The sequence below is a fragment of the Phodopus roborovskii genome, unplaced genomic scaffold (genome assembly GCF_943737965.1).
Source record: "Phodopus roborovskii unplaced genomic scaffold, PHOROB, whole genome shotgun sequence".
NCBI classification, from domain to species: domain Eukaryota; kingdom Metazoa; phylum Chordata; class Mammalia; order Rodentia; family Cricetidae; genus Phodopus; species Phodopus roborovskii.
Window position 1 is genome coordinate 226,082 of NW_026126516.1, and position 20,284 is coordinate 246,365.

At 39.8% G+C, this 20,284-nt stretch overlaps 2 protein-coding genes across 5 annotated transcripts in view; one reads left to right on the top strand and one right to left on the bottom strand.

The window, feature by feature from the left end:
- Positions 1–2,229, top strand: part of Zc3h14 (zinc finger CCCH-type containing 14) — a 33,569-nt gene extending 31,340 nt beyond the window's left edge. For all 4 annotated transcript variants that reach the window (XM_051196435.1, XM_051196436.1, XM_051196437.1 and 1 more), the window contains 2 exons: positions 74–180; positions 969–2,229. In XM_051196435.1, the coding sequence (XP_051052392.1) occupies positions 74–180; positions 969–975 (114 nt within the window). In that variant the 3' untranslated portion in view covers positions 976–2,229. The remainder of the gene's footprint in view (positions 1–73; positions 181–968) is intronic.
- Positions 2,230–4,857: 2,628 nt separating this feature from the next.
- Eml5 (EMAP like 5) overlaps positions 4,858–20,284 on the bottom strand; it is a 100,555-nt gene continuing 85,128 nt past the window's right edge. Inside the window, exons 33-43 of the mRNA XM_051196452.1 lie at positions 18,322–18,495; positions 16,794–17,002; positions 15,019–15,176; positions 11,427–11,541; positions 9,248–9,436; positions 8,930–9,102; positions 7,106–7,268; positions 6,548–6,651; positions 5,786–5,939; positions 5,206–5,306; positions 4,858–4,971 (exon numbers count right to left, since the gene is read on the bottom strand). Of these exons, the coding sequence (XP_051052409.1) occupies positions 4,935–4,971; positions 5,206–5,306; positions 5,786–5,939; positions 6,548–6,651; positions 7,106–7,268; positions 8,930–9,102; positions 9,248–9,436; positions 11,427–11,541; positions 15,019–15,176; positions 16,794–17,002; positions 18,322–18,495 (1,577 nt within the window). The 3' untranslated portion in view covers positions 4,858–4,934. The remainder of the gene's footprint in view (positions 4,972–5,205; positions 5,307–5,785; positions 5,940–6,547; positions 6,652–7,105; positions 7,269–8,929; positions 9,103–9,247; positions 9,437–11,426; positions 11,542–15,018; positions 15,177–16,793; positions 17,003–18,321; positions 18,496–20,284) is intronic.

A 20,284-nucleotide genomic window follows, 5' to 3' on the forward strand; every position in this document is an offset into this window, starting at 1 on the left:
TCTCAGGTGAATATATACCTGTATTATCCTGAGGATTTCGTTGAAGCTTTGCTCCTCTCTTGTTTCTGTTTAGCACTGTAGGTTTAATACTCAGTGTACAAGACCAGACTGCACGTTTTATCATCCCACCATTACTGTACCACCAAGACATGCCTTGAAGTGGATTCGACCTCAAACTAGGTGAGGATTTAAGTTAGCTTTTCTAATTCTAATGTCACTTAGAATTATGTCCTACTGAGTATAAGTACATAAATCTGAGGGAAATTGAATTTTTATCTCCTTGTGCTTTTAAAATTAAAGGATCTTTTAGCAAAAATTATTTACTATATGAACTACATTTACACAGCGATGACTTTGTTTAACCAGCATCTCCAGATGAGTTCTGTTTTTTAATCCAGAGCAGATCATAATGAATAAGCCACCGAACTCCACCCTTCAGCCCCTCAAATGTCTGAGTATTAACAATATAAACAAAACACTTGTATGTATATGTATTTTAACACACTGCTCAACAGTCTCAGATCAGGGCCAGGGAGACTGCTTAGTCTATAAAGAATTTGATCTCTAGAACCCATGTAAAAATGTGGAACATGGTAGCATGTACCTGTAATCCCAGAAATGTGAAGGCAGATAGAGGAGGTAGATCCTTGGGGTTTGCTGGCCAGCCAGTCCAGTCTGCCACTAGAGACCCCAAACTTAAGAGAGTGGTGGGTAGTATTTAGGAAGATGACATTTGGGATTGTCCTCTGGCTTACGCGTAAAAAAATAAAAGGAGTCCCAGTCAGTTTTGTTAGATTTTAGTGATGGTAAAATACTGAAGTTTCAGAACATTTTAACATGGGCTACAAGTTTAATTGCATAATTTTTAATTGAATTTTTTAAAGATCAAACATCTGAGCTAGAAGTTAAGGTTTGTGTTTATATGCAGAGCAGTATAATTTTAAAAATTTTTGGTTTTATTTACTCAGTGAATGATGCCCTAGTCCTACCTGGCAAGAAGATCGTGAAGTTTGAACGAACGCTTCCATCTTCTGATGAGAAACATTTTACAGAATGTGTCACATCTTTGAAATTTAGAATATATTGCTTTCATAATATGAATTTTATTGCCTAACTGAAGTGTCTAATTTTTCAAGTTTGTAAGTTTATTAAGTGGTTTCAACATTTTTTTGTTTGTTTGTTTTGACTATGAAAAAGATAGTTTTGACTATGAAAGAGACAGTTTAAAGAAAAGCCAAATTCTATTAAAACATTTGCGGCATGTTTGTACATTACTGTTTAACATCCTTTTTGGTGATGGTACTGCAGCTTGGGGCTGTAGCACTGTGGGAAGGCTGTTGTCCTCACAGCTTAGTCACTTTCCCCAAAGATGATGCAGGGTTTTCACAATGAGTTACAAATACTGCATCGTCTTTGAGGAAATAGGAAGGAGTGGCCAAAATACTGAGGCAGCTTTGAACAACTAGTTTAAATTTTATTTTTCATGTCTAAATGAATTTGCTTTGAAAAGCATAATACAGACTCTTCCTTCAAGTGCTACTCTGGTAAAGTGGACTGAGGTCCCTTGCCTTCTGTGAAAGTAAGTAGTGACATGGTCATATAGGGTAAACGTGGTTGCAATGACAAATGCAAAAACATATGAACAATTCCTTGAAATGCTTCCATTTACTATTAGTATATCATTTTAAAATAATTTTAAGTAATTTGGGGGGACTATATTATCACAAAATCATACAAAAAATTTAGAGGTATATACAGAAAGTTTCAGAAAACAGACGTTGAACTCACAATAGTATAAATATACATATAGATCCCCATATTCTGAAAAATATTGTCAGAAATAACTCCACAGAAAATACAGTTACTCCTAAAGATCGTTCTTGAAATGTAGAAGTTAAGATTTAAGCGGTATATTTTAAATGACAGAGCTATATGTAATTACAGAGCCCATAAGGGTGAACATCACAGTAGGGTGAAGCGTGGCCACTGTGTTACGCAGTTTTATGTATGTGGTTTCTCAAATTGTTAAGGCAAGAAGTGTCAAATGTTTTAAATAACAGACAGCTGATTTCAAAGACTTGGTGTTTAAAAAAAAAAAAGTGTAAGAGGTGGTTAGCAAAGGAGATAATAAAAGCTCAAACACTTTTAGGACCAAATTTAATCTGTTAAGATACATAAAGGATGGATAATAAAGTCAAATCTATCGAAGTCTGTGTTTAACATTGTGAAGCCAGCCTTCTACTTCTGTGGTCATTGCTTTTGCATTGAGAGATAAAAGCATTAGCTACTTTTTCAACCACGTCATAAGTTGGCATTAACCATGCTAATACCAGAAGGTAAAGATAAGAAACAGCAAAAGGACAGGGGAAACAAGGGTCTAAAAATTGCTTGCTGCATAGGTTCAGGTGAAGTGGCATTTCTTCATTCTATAATTGCATTCCATTAAATTTAAGGCATTCATCCTAGCTTTGCATCTCAGCTGAAGAATTGGAAAATTGTGAATTTCCAGAACTAGGCCTTTTAACTATCACTTTCTAAAAATATATGTATGTTCTCATAACTATCCAGTAAAGACTAGAAGCGGGGAACAGGGACTTAGAATGGTTTAATTTTTTTATAAGAAAAGAACATGTGACAATCCAATTATTTTCTGTTATTGAGTAGACAGTGATGGTAAACACACTAAAATGTGTTTGGTGTTTTTTTTTTTTTTTTTTTTTTGCGGGGGGGGGGGGGGGTAAGGTCTCACATACTGCTGGCTGGCCTCAAGTGTACTGTGACTTGGAATTTGGATTCTGTGCTTGCATTGGGATTATAGGCATGCCCATTTATATGTGGTGCTAGGGATTAATCCGGGGCTTTACAAATTCTAGGTAATCACTCTACCAACCGATCTACATGCCCTAGCCCCACATTTAAATGGTTTGTTGTTCAATTCTGTGGTTTATAGACAGTCTTACTCTGACCCTAAAACAATTACTGAACTACTTGTTCTAAATGAAACCATGTAAGAAGCCATACAGAGAAAGAAATGGACATGGTTGATGATGATGCAGAATGTGCTGCATGCTTTGTGTGTATTTACATAGGAAACAATGGGACGACGGTAACTGGTGGCAGTCTTGGGCTATAAATTCAGATAGCGCAGGTACACACCATAATTCTCTGGACATAAAAACTATAGGGAGATTCACAGTTGGTAGCTAATCCAGCAATGATGACTACTTAGAAGTCATCCTGACCTCTGGTCTTCAGTCATGGAACTGACCACTACCATGATAAAGACTGACTGACCAGGTTGGCCACTGTGGGGAACAAAAACACAGTGGAAGCAGCAGTTTTTCCTTATGGTTTACTTGCTAACATTGTAGACTTTTACAGAACTGAAAATTTCCTGTAACTAAAAGCTGCCCAGCTGTCCAGAGGGGAAAACCTTAGAACTATATGCCATGTTTACATTTGAAGCATTTTCCTTTTTATGGGAAGTCTTTTAATGTATTGACTGCCATTTTATATTAATATTCAGTGCATTATAAAACTTGGCCTAACTTAGATGGACCATTTGGTGTGGGCAATGGAAGAGCTACCTTATGCTTTTAAGTTTCTTGCAGTCTCTTCATCAGCCTTCAGCAAGCACTGCTTAAACAAAAGTTCTTTGATGCAAAGTGTTCATTCTGGTTTTAATAGTCACAATTTTTTAGGCATAGAAAACATATCAAACCAAACAGGATTCCAGAAGCCTGATGGGGAGGATCTATGCTACAAAGAGAATTCACACAGTAAATAAAAAAAAATGGAAATAACCAGTAGAGCATCCTCGGTGTCTTCACATGTAGAAAAATAATGTTTTCACAGCAGTCTACTGGAATTTTCATCTTGAGGAAACTAGCGAGGCTAAACAGCAAAGTCCTGGGCAGTTAGTCCCAATCTTTGGCAGCATTAAAGTGGAAGGATTCTGACTTCTTCAGGTGAACTTGGAGTCATTCATTTTGGAAAACAGCCTTATAGGGTGGCGTACATCTAGTTAAACAGTTTTTCTTAATACAAAACTATAAAATTTTATGCCCAGTGTTATTAGTATGTGAATTTAATGCTTTTGTTTACACAATAAACATGTTTATTAGATCATACCTTTAAATATGCAATATCTTTCAGTTAAGAGCTATTGCTATCACAGAACCTTAAAAAACTGTACACTTGGGGCTGGAGAGATGGCTCAGCCGTTAAAAGCTAGGCTCACAACCAAAAAAAAAAAAAACCTGTACACTTGGAAATGATATCACTTTCCTATTAATGAGGCCATAATTGTGATTTGAAATTTTTATAGAGATGGCTTTGAAACACAAAAAGATTGACAGCTCAAAAGTGAAATTGTAGTCGGCATATGCTGCAGACTTTGGATCTTCCACAGTTTAGACTGTAAGAAGTGTCCTTTGCAGAGGGAATTAAACTAATGTTTAAGAAACATTTGCCAGGAAAGCTTGTGTGAGTTCCCTTAAGAAAAATGTTTGCATTTTGAAAACTGAACTTTAGGGTGATGGTTGCTTATTATTTTCCTTGTACAAGGGTAAAATATTTCATTGAACAAACGTTAGAAATGAGAGCATTTTCCAATTTTTTTTTAAGACTGCTGTACTCTAATCTCCTGGGCAAGTCTGTCAAAATTACAATTCCTCAGTAAGATGGTGGCTTTTTATCAAATAATTCCTTGCAGTGTAATCATCTGGCAGTGTACAGATTATGGATTGGTACATACAGCAAGCATTTTGAACTGTCAGTCTTCTGCTGTGTGGTCGAGTCTGTGTATGCCTCCCTGTCACAGTCTTCATTTAGCACCACTAGACCATGCAGAGTGAGTTTGGTAAGTTCTTTGTTGTGGAACTGGTCTCTTGAGGTGAGCTTTGTTTAGTCTTCTCAGCATCATACAGACGGATTCAGTGAGGCATATGTACACATTTCCAGACAAACAAACTGCATCAAAAAAAAAGTGACAAGGAGTCCATCACATTCTAGATTTTCAGACTTTTGCCAACTTATCTTTCCAATCACATGTAATTTATGTGAGGTTAATAGCCTTGGAATCACTGGTTATGTTACCAGTGGTAAATGCTGGCTGTGTTCATTATTGAAGTTATATAGAGTTGTTATTACATCTTTACTAGTAACAAGGTGGTTGTGCTCTTCCTGGTCTGACAAACTACTGACCTGCAGTCATCGCCTCCAGCACTGACAACATGTCGATCACCACTGGTAAATCGAATATTTGTCACATGGGGGGAATGACCCAAGAACCTCTTGTGCTTTGCCTAAAACAGAAACAAAGCTCCCTCAGCAGTGATGTACACAAAGGTTCTCATAATTTATCACAAGAGTAGGGAGGTAGACCCCCAGCAATTATTGTAAAGAGTCTTACAGGTCTGTGTGCAACATACTAGGTCATTTGGGCTTTTATATCTTGAGGACCCTGGAAGCTTTTCTCTGCAAAAAGGGTGGCGGGGAGGTGGGGCAGTATGTGATAAAACTTAGTAATTGATTATAGGTTTCATTTGTAGAAGTTCATCATAACTTGCCTACAAGTTTCCAAAGACTGCAGGAAAGATTTGTTTTTTGAAACTATCTGCCTGTGCCTCTGGAGTACTAGGATCAAAGGTGGGCATTACCACACCTGTCCTGTAAGATTTGTTTTTCGTAGCTTTTACTATGGGTGGTAACATTTTAAATATGTGGGGAAAATAGATGAATCATTTAACATACAACTAAAGTAATACAAAACTATTAAACTTACGAATTTTTCTGGGCACGGAAAATCATATAACTTAACCATGCCAAAGTCGTCTCCTGTCACAAGGCTGATTCCTGAATGAGATACACAGGCACAGGTGACATCCGCTTTCTCAGCATGTCTGGACCAGATTCCCATGACTTCATCTCCCAGAATACTAGAGATGAAAAGCAAATGCACCACAGAAAGCACAGACATTTTAACCATATTTTTTAAAAGGTAACAAATTCCCTCTGCCTCCCAAGTGCAGGGTTAAAGATGTGCATTACCACACCTGACCCTAACAGCTGTTTTGTTGCTGTTGACCAGTCAGGAAAATGCCATGACATAATCAAGGTCATTAAACTAAATCTTCTCATGGGAACTGGTAAAGTGTAGGACAGCGTTTACTCAGAAGAGGTCCCAGAGTCGAGTCAACATACCATCTGTTCAAGAATCAAGCTAGGATAACAAAATCATGTATTCCCTCGTGGAATACTTTCAAAAACAGGACTTTCCTCCAGTGTTTTTGAGATGGTCATGCTGTATATCCCTGGCTAGCTACAGGTTTGCTATGTAGGCTAACCTTGCCTTGAACCTGAATTAGTTCTCTGCCTCCCACAGAGGCAGAGACAGGATGAGCAAGCATGCCTTGGCTGTTTTCCTGCTTTCTGCTCAAACTCAGTGGCCTTGTTCATGCTAGGGAAGCACTCTGCTACTGAGCCACATTCCCAGCATACATTTATCAACTTCTCTAACCTCAAAACTCATGAGTGAAATATTTACCTAGTCCAAGTAGCCCATGTGATCCTGTCAATGGCAGCATGATCCACAAGGTGTTTTCCTGAAGGCACTTCATAGACATGCCGTTTATAGCAGCCACTGGAAACCTGTTCCCAAAATGAGGACAAATCCATTATTAGATTATTTGTATCATCATGAGGATGCAAAAATTAAAACATGGAGGGAAGGTATTGAGATGCAGATGAGGATAGCAGGTGCAAAATGAGCAGATTTCACGGTCTAATACACAGCAATAAACACTAGAGGTCATCATCTACTATATTTGGGACTTCAGCAGAATGATGAGATTCTAAACACTTGCCACAAAATCTTTCCTGAGATAATCATACATATAATCTATAACATGCACACATCATAAATAGTAAAGTTTAATTTCACAGAAAGTTGGATACAGAATAAATACCCCCTCCCAAAAAACAACAAAAAGAACAAAACAAAAAATCAGGGAGTTCAGGCACAACCCCTGGGGCTTTAAATGCATTCACTAAAGAAATGTATAAGCAAGCATCTTGAAAACTAGGTGTAGTATTGGTGCTGTACCTGGAGATGTCTGCTATCTGCAGAGAAGTCCATTTGAATTACAAAGCTTGGAATGTCTTTGCAATAGCTGATTCTGTTAAGGGTGGGACCCAACGTTAGGTCATAAAAGTCCACTGAGTTCTCACTAGAACCCACTGCCAAATACCGGGAATCTGGACTAAATCTGAATACATAAAATGTTTAAAAAAAAAAAGTGTTAGGTGGTCCCATGCACATAATTGTTTTTAAGTCAAGGATTTAATCTAGCACCTGGAAATCAGTTGGTGTTCGATGCAGCTTTAAGTTACCTAGGAGACATAACTAAGCAAGCACAGAGATTGTATTTGCCTATTAACAGAGTAAAGGTTTTTAAATCTGGCTTATAAAATTATCTCTTCTGATTCTAACTTTAAAATAACTTTTGCTTGGTTTGGTTTTGTTGTTTTAAGAAAGAATTTCTCTGTGTAGCCCCAGCTCTTCTGGAACTTGTTCTGCAGACCAGGCCTAACCTCAAATTCAGAGATCCACTTGCCACCCAAGTGCTATGTCTAAAGGTGTGCGCCACCACAACTGGCTTCAAAGTAACTGAAAAATTAACATTCCAGAATTGCTAAATTAACATACTTCGAGCCAGGTGGTGGTGATACACACCTTTTATCCTAGCACTAGGCTGGCAGAAGTAGGCAGATCTCTGTGAGTTCAAGGCCAGCCAGGTCTATAAAGCTACACAGAGCAATGCTGTCCTGAACCCCCCCTCAAAAAATTAACATACTTCATAAGATGGAAAAATGATGTCTTAATATCCAAATATAGCCAAATTAGATCACTTGAACTATTAGGGTGAAATGACGACTTAAAGCTAGGAGAAAATTTGTTAAAAGACAAATCATAAAGGTTCTCTGTCGGTCATGGGAAGCAGTAGGGGATAAACTTAGTCTTGAAAAATGTCGCATGAGTCCTGTTGAGTAACAATAGAGACATGCAGAGGTGAAGGAACGCCTTGAGATTTTTTTTTATGAAAGAAGTTTACAGCTGAAAACACCCACTCTGACAGACCTGGAGCCAATCATATCAATTCACAAAGAGTTCTGTGAAAATTAGTTTAAGCACCAAGAAACTAAGGATCAAGAAAGGGTTAAAGGCCACAGAGACCACTCAATAGGTAAGTAAGGTCTTCTGATGCCAAACCTGACAACCTGTGTTAAATCCCTGGGACACACATAGTGGAAGGAGAGAATCAACTTACACAAGTTGTCCTCTGACCACCATTTGTGCACCTTGTGCATGCCACATACCACAGATATACAGCAAACGTAACCTTTCAAAACAGGTTTTGGTTATTTTGAATTCTTGGAAATAGCTATTTAGTGAATATTGGCTGAATGAATGAACTGGGAATGCTTATAAAGGACAGTTAGGAGGAGCCTTTGGGGAGGAAGGCCATAGTTGAAGCTTTGCTGAGATTAAGCAAAAGTATTTTAACCTTGGTTGTCAATCTTCTGGATGACTGCTGGCTCTCTTATACTAACAGTACAGAACAGTTCTCAGCAAATTGAGTTTATTGTTCATGACTAGTAGTAAGTAGTTGGTATCATAAGATAGTACAGATGATGTTCATTAGAATTTTATTGAGCAAGGAGAATTTAAACATAACCACAAGAGCATACAGCTGATACAACATTTTTGGCACTACAGACTTTGCCTCAAAGGCATGAGGCCATAGGTATCATCCAAAAATAAGGGATTAGCCTATCAGGACCTATTCTGGATGATGGGCTTTTTTTTTAAATTTATGCATATCATTGTAAAAATCAACTAGGAAAACTCTTGCATCTTTTGACTAACCTGATATCATGGATTGCACATCGCCTGTCTCTCTTCTTTCCCCATATTTTCAGAGAACTCACAAGTAATATAATAAATTCTCCATTTTTCATTCCAATAGCCACCATGTCGCCTTCAGGGCTGTAACATACTGTCCGAGCAGCATGTCCCAAATTCACTTTGTTTAGCATCTTCTGCATAAGAAGCAAGAATCAAGGAGACATTTACAATTGAAACCAATTTTCCCCCAAACCTCAAAATAACACCAAATTAAAGCTAGAAGTTGAGGATTCCCACTCCTTAATACCTGTAACCTCTCATTAAAGTGTTTGTACCTACTTTATCAGCAATATCCCAGAGTCTCACTGTCCCATCTTCTGCAGCAGAAAGGAAATAATCCCTGGAAGGATGTGTTGCTAGTCCCCAGATTGGCCCATCCACATGACCATTAACTAAAACATTACATGCTGCATTTTTCTCTCCAACTTCAATTATCTCAGCATTCCTTGTTCCAACTAGTATCTTGCCCTGAAACACAAAGGGATCAATACAATTAATGTGATACAACAGGATCATACTTTGAACTAATCTAGTGGCAAGGCAATCATTAGCTCATGCAAATGTTTCTCTTCCTAGGGACATACAACGACAACATCCCTGGGCTACTTCACAGTAGAGTTTGTGCTAAAGACAACTTCTCTTTACAGTGATGCATCTATACTCTTCAATAATCAAGAGTTTGGGACCTAGACAATGATAATGTTAGGACCTCCAGAATGAGAAATAAGTGCAATGAGACACAGAGATAACTAGAATTCATTTTTTAGTTAAAAAGCAAGTAAACTTGGTGGCACACCTGTAATACCAGCCCCTGGCAGGCTGAGGCAGGTGACTGCAAGTCCCAGGCCAGCCTGGGCTGCATAGCAGAACTTGTCTCAACAGAAGAAGGTTAAAGCAAACATGGTGTACAGAGAGGACAACACATGTATTGATTGCAGACACAGTGCAAGTGCATGACAGTTTTTAGAGACATGTATAAGGCTGTTTTTGACCCCCCCCCTTTTTTTTTTTTTTTCTCGAGACAGGGTTTCGCTGTATTTGTATTGTTTTGGAGCCTGTCCTGGAACTCGCTCTGTAGACCAGGTTGACCTCAAACTCAGAGATCCACCTGCCTCTGCCTCCTCAGTGCTGGGATTAAAGGCGTGTGCTACCAATGCCAGGCTTTTGTTTTTAAAGGAAGAATAGGGAAAATTAAAGGGACATTGAAATAAAAAAGGCCCTTCTGACTGCAGATCAATAAAAACAAACTCCCACCCCAAACTATCAACACAACTTCATTTTCTTTTTTTTGTTGGTGTTTGTTTTGTTTTTTGAGACAGGGCTTCTCTGTGTAGCTCTGGCTGTCCTGGAACTCACTCTATAGACCAGGCTGGCCTCTGCCTCCTGAGTGCTGGGATTAAAGGCAGTGCCTGACTAGTAAGACTTTCTAAAAAAAACAAAAAAAAAAAAAAAAAAAAACAAAACAAAAAAACCAAAACAAACTAAAAACAAACAAACCAATAACCCCTTTTCTGAGAGACAGCCCAATTCACAGTGTGCAGCAGTTGAGCTGAGGGTAATTCCAGCACTCAGGAGACAGAGGCAAGACCACAACATGGGGTGATCTTTGAGTTTAGCTTCATCAACATTCAACCCTCACTCACAACCCTAAACATTACATTTCATAAGCCAACTTACAATCTCATGTACAATAAGTAAACCAGCTCATCTTAAAATTTAATTTGCAAATTATAATTTTAAAACTTTGTTTAAGGGGCTAGAGAATTAATTTAGAGAAATTGCTGCTGTTGCAGAGAGAGGCCCTGGGTTAGATCCCACAGCTCACAGGCATCTGTAACTATAGTTCCAGGTATCTGATGCCAACTTCTGGCTTCAGTGGGCACAAGGCATGTATACAGTACACAGATACTTATGTAGGTAGGTACAACACCCATACACACAGAACAAACATATAGAAAGAAGCTCTGCTTAACCTTGAATCTGGCTTTAAATTTTAACCTTTATGTAATATACTGAAAAAAAAAAAAACCCCAATCTTAAGACCTCTCAATCCCAGCCAACCCCTTTCTCTACTTCATTCACTCTGACTTTTCAGACATTCTTTTCTACATTACACGTCAAGATTCTAGCCATATGTGAGTAGATGTCCCTAAGAGAAGGACTCCTCAGGTGATAGCCACTAGTACCATGGAAATCTGCTGTTGCTGCAGACAGCTGCTTTAATAAAAAAGAGTCAATGGTGAAGATTTTCAAGCCTATCTTACCGTAATTCAATCAGAAGATTCAAGATAATACAGAGGTTTAAATAGTGTTTAGACACAAGCTTTCTGTATTAGCAAACAGTGGAAACAACAGCGTCCTATGTATCATTAAGTACTGCTTATTAAGTCACAGTGCAGGGGTCACAGCACAGCTGCTCTATTTTCTCCTGTATCACACTGGCTCAGGAACACCTTACTTTGCCTCTGCACACAGACCGAACACAATCTGTGACTTGTCCTGTCTCAAGCCTGAAGGCCCGGCATCGCCTCAGTTCCTGGTCCCACAGTTTAACTGCACCTCCTTCCTTTGACCTAGGTAAATAAAAACAAAACCCAAATAAGTATAATTAACTACTACAATAATTTTCATCTTAAACACTAAGTTGCCAGACTATTAAAATACCCTATTTATAACTTCTAGTATTTAAATTTTCAGACAATTTAAGGATACATGCTGTTTCTCAGTCAAAATGTACTTTCAGTTCAATGTTACTTTGTGAAGTATTCATTTTATTCTGACACAAGCATAATTTTATTTAGTCCACTGTATAATAAATTTCTCATATCTGTCCTTTAAGAAAATACAAAAAACAGGATTGTTTTGTTGTTTTTAGACATTGTGTATGTGTGTGCACACATACTATGGAATCTGTTATCCCTTCCACCTTTACCTGGGAATTAAACTCATCCCCAGGTATCATTCATGGCAAATATCTTACATGCTAAGCCATCATCAGCCCCACAAAACTTTTCCTTCCTTTCCTTCCTCCTTCCCTCCCTTCCTCCCTTCCTCTCTTCCTCCCTTCCTCCTTTACTCATTCACTCACTCATTCCCACCTCTCTTTTTTCCTATTTATTTATTTATTTATTTATTTATTTATTTATTTTGAGATAGGGTTTCTCTGTGTAACAGCCCTAGTTGTCCTTGAACTTGCTTTGTAGACTGGGCTGGCTTCACAGAGATCCACCTGCTTCTGCCTCCTGAGTGCTGGGATTAACAGTATATGCCACCATGTCTGATCCACAAAACCATTTTTAACATTAGAAAGGTAACTTTCTTACAAAGCAAGAAAGAGGATTATAGATGCTATACTGTAGAATGTCCTTTAAAAGTTCAAAGGGCAGTGCATTTCTGCAATTATTAAAATATCCTGCTGAAACAATGTAAGCAGGCTGTTAGTGAGGAAACATGCAAAAATGATGTGGTGTGGAGTAATATATAAAGGACAAAATAGAGCCATTTATGGATTTTCTCTTGAAAACACTGAAAATTAATCCCTTCATTTTGCTTGCCATAGAGAAAACACACCTTCCCATTAGAGAAATAGCTTGACTATTTGTGCTCAGTTGATAACTGAATGTCTTAGTTACTATGTGTCGCTTTTTAATTTACAGATGATTACACTGGTGGCAAATGATTTTAATCTGGGAATTTTTTTGCTGGGGAGGTGGACCATGGGATTTGAGGCAATCTTACTCCCTAGTTGTAGCAACAATCTATGTAGATAGGCTGGCCTATAACTCAGAAAGATATGACTGCCACTGCTTCCCAGGTGCTGAGATTAAAGGTGTGTGTCACTATACCAGCCTTAATTTGATTTTTTAAAAGATGTATTATAACTTTTGAAATTACATGCATATGTGTCTGTGTGTGCATGTATGAGAGTGTAGGTGCCTTCATATGTGTTTGTGTGTGCATGTATGAGTGTTAGTGCCCTCAGAGTCCAGAAGAGGGCATTGGACCCTTTGAAGCAGGAATTACAGGTGTTCTGAGCTGCTCAGCATGAGTGCCTGGAACTGAACTCAGGTTCCCTACAAGAGCAGCTCATGCTAACAACTGCTGAGTCATCGCCATCTTTTTTTTTTTCCTGGTGTGTGCACTCATGCATGTGTATGACTGTGTTGTGTGTTGTATGTGTGTGTGCTGTGTGTGTGGGTGTGCACGCACGTGCTCCTGTGTGTGGATATATGTGGTCACAGACCACTGTGCATCTCCATCTGGGGTGTGTGTGTGTGTGTGCTGTATGTGTGTGAGTGTGTGTGTGTACTGTATGTATGTGTGCTGTATGTGTGTGTGAGTATGTGTGTGTGCTGTGTGCTGTATGTGTGTGTGTGTGCTGTATGTGTGTGAGTGTGTGTGCGCATGCGTGTTCAGTATGTATGTGTGAGTGTGTGTGTGTACGTGTGCAATAGTGTGTGTGTGAGTGTGTGTGCTGTATGGGTGTGAGTGTGTGTGTTGTATGTGTGTGAGTGTGTGCTGTGTGTGTGTGAGTGTGTGTGTTGTATGTGTGTGAGTGTGTGCTGTATGTGTGTGTGTGAGTGTGTGTGTGCTGTATGTGTGTGAATGTGTGTGCAGTATGTGTGTGTGTGCTGTATGTATGTGTGTGTGCTGTGTGTGAGTGGTGTGTGTGTGCAGTATGTGTGTGAGTGTGTGTGTATGTGTGTGTGCTGTATGTGTGCTCTGTGTGTGTGTGCTGTATGTGTGTGCGCAGTATGTGTGTGTGTGTGCTGTATGTGTATGTGTGTGAGTGGTGTGTGTAGTATGTGTGTGTATGTGTATGTGTGTGCTCTGTGTGTGTGTGCTGTGTGTGTGCAGTGTGTGTGTGCTGTATGTGTGTGTGTGAGAGTATGTGTGTGTGTGTGTGCGTGCGCGCAGTGTGTGTGTGAGTGTGTGTGTGCGCAGTGTGTGTGCATGTGTGTATGTGTGTGTGCGCAGTGTGTGTGTATATGTGTGTGTGCTGTATGTGTATGTGTGTGTATGTGTGTGTGTATATGTGTATGTGTGTGTGTGTGCGCGTGCACGCATGTGCTCTTGTGTGCGTATATATGTGGTCACAGGGCACTGTGCATCTCCGCCTGGTGTCAGTCCTTGCCTTTCCACCATGTTTCAGACAGGCTTTCTTTGTAGCTCATCCAAACTAGCTAGCTGGACGGGCTGCTCCGGTGGGAAAGTGCTGGGATTACAAGTGCTTGTGCTGTTCGGTCCGGCTTGTCCAGCTTCTGCGGGTTCTGGGATGGTCCTCAGGTCATCAAAAACAGCAAGCACTTTTACTCACTGAGCCCTCACCTCAGCCCAGAGATCAATTTTAAGTATCTGGTTACTGTTTGGATATTTGAAAGTAACTTGGACAAAGGTCTCTCCTCTCATTTACGTTTGAGGTCTTGTAAGAATGATTTCACAAGGCCGTCTCTAGCATCCTCTCATTCCTCTCTCATAGGATTTGGAGCCTTATAGGGAGACAACAGAGAGCATAAAGACGCAACCTGGGTTCCAGAGTAAAGGTTTCCCTTCATTGTCTTGACTGATGCAGGCACACAAGGATCAGGGACACCACTCTTAATGAGAAACCCATCTGCCTATGGCTAGCTCGGGCAAGTAGCACTCTGGCTGCAGTTCAGGTTTATCTAAAATGTCCAAAAGTGGGCTGGTAAGATGACAGTGGGTAAGGACATTTCAAGTCTGATGATCTTACCCCTGGAATGCACACGGTAGGAGAGACTTCGTCTCCACAGGTTGTCCTCCGATTCCTACACATGTGCTGGGCACATACCTTCCTCCACCCCCCCCCCCACACAAAATAAATGTAAAACATAAGTGAGATCTAAAATGCAAAATCATGATTTAAGACAAGAATTCAGAGAATCCAAAAATCACACACAAATAGCAACAAAGGAGAAATAAATAAATAGTTAACTTGTGCAGCCTAGAAGAGGCCAGAGTACCTAACTGTAGGCCTCAGGTAGATCACAAATGCATAAATAGTCAGTAAGGATATGAAAGGGACTCACGGCCTTTCCTTGCCACCAGTCACAATCAGTCCATCTCGCAGGGTGGTATACATGGCAAACACAGGCCCGCTGTGCGCTCTAGCCACCACTCTACACAATACGTGATCTTTCCACACACAGACATCACCACTGATGGTACCTGTAAACGTCAAGTTATTCTGAAAAGGAGTGGGGAAGGGGGGAGACAAACTCATCAAAAGTTCAAAGAGAGGTCGAACAGATGTCATCCTTTATGTAAGCGGAATGCTACTTCACCTGCTTTGACAAAGCACATGCAAAGTGTGGCGACACTGGACCCAGGGCAGGAAGCTGAGAGACTCAGTTCCCTTAGGGCCTTCTCCCAAGTCTGTCCTTTGTTAGAGGGACTAGCCTTGGACAAACCTCTCCTAAAATACTGTAACTCTAACTTACACTGTCCTTTGAACCTGTGCCCACTAGCTGTCCGGGAACTAATCCAAAGGTCACTGGACGCTAGGAGCAAAAACAAGGGGTGGTTAGGGACAGGGAGTGAAGACGAGTTTGGTGTGGGACTCTGACATAGAAAGTTAAGTCTGCTCTTGATAGCGATGTCAGAGGCCTCACTAACCCTGCAGATCTAGGAAGGTTGCTCCCTGGTGCCTCTCTGCAGCTAGAGATGCTTCAGCGGTGAACACCAGCATTCTTTCCTCTTTTTCCCATTCCCGGCCTCCAGCATGGAATCACATGACTCCCCATAAATGTGTATGTCATTTTATGTTTTCATGTACCAGTTATTAGAGCATTTGAAAAATGCTTAAACTGAACACAAATTTGTCCAGTAAGCAAACATTCTGGCCACACTACTGTTCACACATTAAAAAGTTACATTTCTCCTGTAATATCTGTTAAGTTTATTATTTACTTTTTATTTATTTACTTATTTTATCAAGCATGGGCACTTGGCTATATAGTAATTTTATGAATAAAGGAAATTCATCTGTATGGACAGATCAAGTGCCAGGGTCATTCCAGTGGGGGTTTCCTTCTGGAAACAAGTGGCTGCTGTTATATTAATAAACAAAAGGTTCCATTTGTTTGATGTTGTTAGTCATTTTTTTAAAATGTAAGTGTATTCCATTGTTATAAACTTGTAAATTTCTTTTTTAAAATATATAGTGTTTTATAATATGTATTTTAAGAAAGAAATACATTTTTAAAAATTCTATTTAATTTTCTGTGGAATTTGAAAAGAATTTGAAAAGCCTCGCCAGGGTAGGGTACTAAAAGGAAGGATATGTGATTATAAACTGTAGACCCAGGAGGATGGAATGAGACAGCAAGTGGCCCTTGAACACTCCACCAGAGAGCTGGGACTGTGTTCTCTGCTCTTAGCTCTCTGCTCCCTGAATCAGATATTGGCTCTGAGTATTTCCAACTTCCAGGTGGACAGTGGCTCTGGTGACAGAAAGCAAACACTAAACACAAGGCTGCCCTGAAGGCACCAAATATTGCTTCCATGATTTCCTTTTCTTGCACTCTAATGTGAGGTACCTGAGGAAGCATGAGCATAACAGATTGCAGCTTGTGGAGACAATAAAGCTCCAAGGATGCAGAAGTTCTGCAGTAATGATCTCACTCATGCTCTTGCTACTCCTTCATGTTTAAAAGGACTAGACTTTTCAAAGATGAAGTATCCTTGACCAGGACTTGCACTATCAGGTTATAGTTCCTAATCGTGTATTAATGCTGCTTATGAATACACAGCAAGAAAACCTCAAGTCAAGACACACCATCACACAGCATTTTAACAGACATACTGCACCAAATGCAACAGCAAGCATCGTCTGCATCCGGGCATCCTCCAATGTGCTCAGAAGCCCCTTTTTGCTGAGAAGAGCCCTTCCGGCCAGGGTCCAGAACTTCACGTGCTTTATGCCCACAGAGACAAACTGCGTATCTGAATCTGGCCGAAATTCTGCTACAAAAATACGTTGGTTGTGGCCAGCTCTGCTAGCAATTCTGGTCCCTGATACAGAAGACATACAACATTTTCCAGGTTAGTATAAGAACCAAGATAATTATTTCCCAGGTCTGAACAGTTTCCTCAAATCACATAGCTTAAGACAAAACAAAAACCCCAAACACAATGCTCACAAGAAGGTCCTGACACTTGCTTACTACTTAACCATCACATGACCTACAATCACTGGGTACACACATCTTCACAGGTAATACACACGTTTGTGGGGTGCTTTGTGACAACTTAAGGGTCATTTTAAGGACCATAGCTTTTTCTACATAGCTTCACTAATATCTTATTACATAAATTAGGTGTTCAGTCTAAAGTGTATTAGAGAATTTATTCTATTGGTAATCCATTCTCAATACCAGCATTCTTGGAAGGTAAAGGCAGATGCATCTCTAGCCAGCTCAGTATCTATGCACTGAATTCTAAGCCAGCAGGGCTACAAGGTGAAACCCTGACTCCAAACGTGTGTGTGTGTGTGTGTGTGTGTGTGTAAGAGATGTGGTCCAGAGGCAGGTTACCTATGTACTATGTGCTGTGGGAAGGGGGGTATGTGTATGATGTATGTGTATGTGAATGTATGTGTGTATGTGTGTTTATGTGTGCATGTTTGTGTATATGTGTGTATGGGTAAATGTGCTTGCTATATATGTGTATATGTGGGGAGTGTGTATATGTTTTATGTGTGTGTGTGTAGGTATGTGTTATGGATGTGTACACGTGTGTTATGTATTATGTGTGTATGTACGTGTTGTGTATGTGTATGTGTATGTGTTTCATGGCTAAGAGATGTGGTTCAGTGGCAGATTACCTCTGTAGCATGTGCCAGGCTCTGGGTTGGATCCCAATGCACTTTTTTCCCTTTTATGTTCTAGGTGTGCCTTGAATTTAATATGTAGTCCAGGTGGGCTTCAAACCCATGGCAATCCTCTTGCCTCGTCCTCCTGAGTGCTGGGATTAAAAGCAAGTTCCCCCATGCATGGCAATTTTCATTTTTATTAAAAAAAAACTCAGAACTGATCAAGTCACTAGCAAAAGCACAGTTTCTTACTAAAAGGGAATCATTGCAAATCATTTTTAATACTAACTGCGGCTTCACTGGGCTTTTTAAAGGGGACACATACAGTGCTAACAACTGTGTGCTATGTGTTTTATAGAACTGTAATGAAAAATAATTTCTATCACCAATGTAAGGCAAATGCTAAAAGAAAGCATTTATGCAGTCCTAGTATTCTTGTGAACTTTTGTGTGTGTGTGTGTGTGTGTGTGTGTGTGTGTGTTGCTTTGTGTTTTAATCACCCAAAAGAAAAGAACCCTACCTTCCTGCCATCTCCAAATGGTAACGGTGTGCTCTGGGTCTAGCCCCACAGACAGCAGCAGCTTCCCAGTAGCACTGAAGCTGACTGAGCACACCCCCTTTGAATGGGAACATCTCAGTATAGACAACGTCTGCTTGTTCACTGCATCCCAGATGTGCACAGATGGGGCTGTAGCTGAACAAAGACAAAAATCCAAGTGTTATCCAGCATATGCTTACCTTGGAAACATGGAAATATATACTTAAAAGGGATGTAGTTTTTAACAGCTCCAAACTGAAGCTAAATTTTAAAAAGGAAATAAAAAGGAGGGAAAGGAAAGGGAAAATACAGAATTCTTCAGAATACATTAAAAGTTGCACTTTCAAGAAAATAGCATTTAGGCAAAGAAAACAGGCAAGAATATTAAACAGCTTATCAAACACGGTGTGTTTGAGTACAAGGGGCAGTGGCCAGTGAGAGGGCCACAATCTTCATACACGGCATGGCTCTGGGGTGGAAAAAATAAAGTTTTATAGTTTTTTCAGTCTTCATCTGAGTCATCTAGAAACTACACACACTTAACACAGTACATGTGCCACATGCAAGTCGGCACTCACTAGTGATACCCTCTGAAAGCAATGCAAAGCACATGCAACCAATGGGCAGCAACCAGCAGAGCAGCTGGACAGAGCCCATGGGAAAATAACTATACAGACGGGAAGCTGGGAAAAGGCTACACACACTTTTAAGACTTTTTAAAAACACAATTTCACCGGAAAAATAAAACTGTTAATCTTAAAAGGTATACTATTTACCTTTTGCTATTTATATTCTTTTGCATCCCTTTCTATTCCTCCTGGGAAAAGAGCCAAGGGCTCCGTGCTCACTGAACTACATCGCAGCCTGCTTCTCTTTATTGTCTAAACTAACATATCATAGTTTTGTGCTATCTGCTTTTCAAATTATACCCTAAAAGTGAAGTTAATCCAGCAGCTAATTCAGTCTCAGAATATAAACACTCGTGCTAAAATACCAAAAATACAAAATGCATTCATTTGCTTTGAATTATAAACTGCAAAGATGGAAAAACATAAAAGAAGATAAGCTGCCTGGAATTATTTTATACAAGAGGAAATTCTGGTCTTTAGAAAATAAATTCTGATAAATTTAGACATTTTACTACATCTGCTATTTATAATGCACACATGATAAATCTTAAAAACTTTCAAATAAGGCAGTTAAAATATGTTAAACTAGGGCTGGAGAGATGGCTCAGAGAGATGGCTGGTCTTCCAGAGGTCCTGAGTTCAATTCCCAGAAACCATATGGTGGCTCACAACCATCTGTAATGAGATTTGGCTCCCCCTTCTGGCCTGCAGAAAATAAACCTTGGGCTTGGCATCAGGCACTTTTTCCTGCTGAGTCAATGTCTTATATCTGAAAATTTTGGGAGCTGGGATGTAAGTCCCTTGGCAGAGGGCTTGTCTAGTGCACAGAGAGATTGGTTTTTGATTCCCAGAGCTCCATAAACACCAGGTGTGGTGGCATACACCCACATTCCTGGGACTCAGAAGGTGGGGACGAGAGAATGAGAAATCCAAAGTCATCCTCATATATACAGGGAGTTTGAGGCTAGCCTGGTATATATCAGCTCTTGTCTATAAGGAGGAGGAGGAGGAGGAAGAAGAAGAAACACAATTTTATCTCAATTATTTCAGTATTGAACTGAATCCCTCATTCACTAAGAGTCAAAGTACAAGCCAGTGAGCGAGCCTTTGAGATGGCTCAGCAGGAAGAAGTGCCTGACCCCAAGCTCAAATTTGATTCCCAGGAGCACATGGTGGATGGAATGGAAGTGCTGACTCCTACAAGTTGTCCTCTGACCTCTGCATGCATGCCAGGACACAAGCACACATCCAAACAAACAAATAAATGTAATTAAAAAAATTTTTTTTTCGAGACAGGGTTTCTCTGTGTAGCTTTG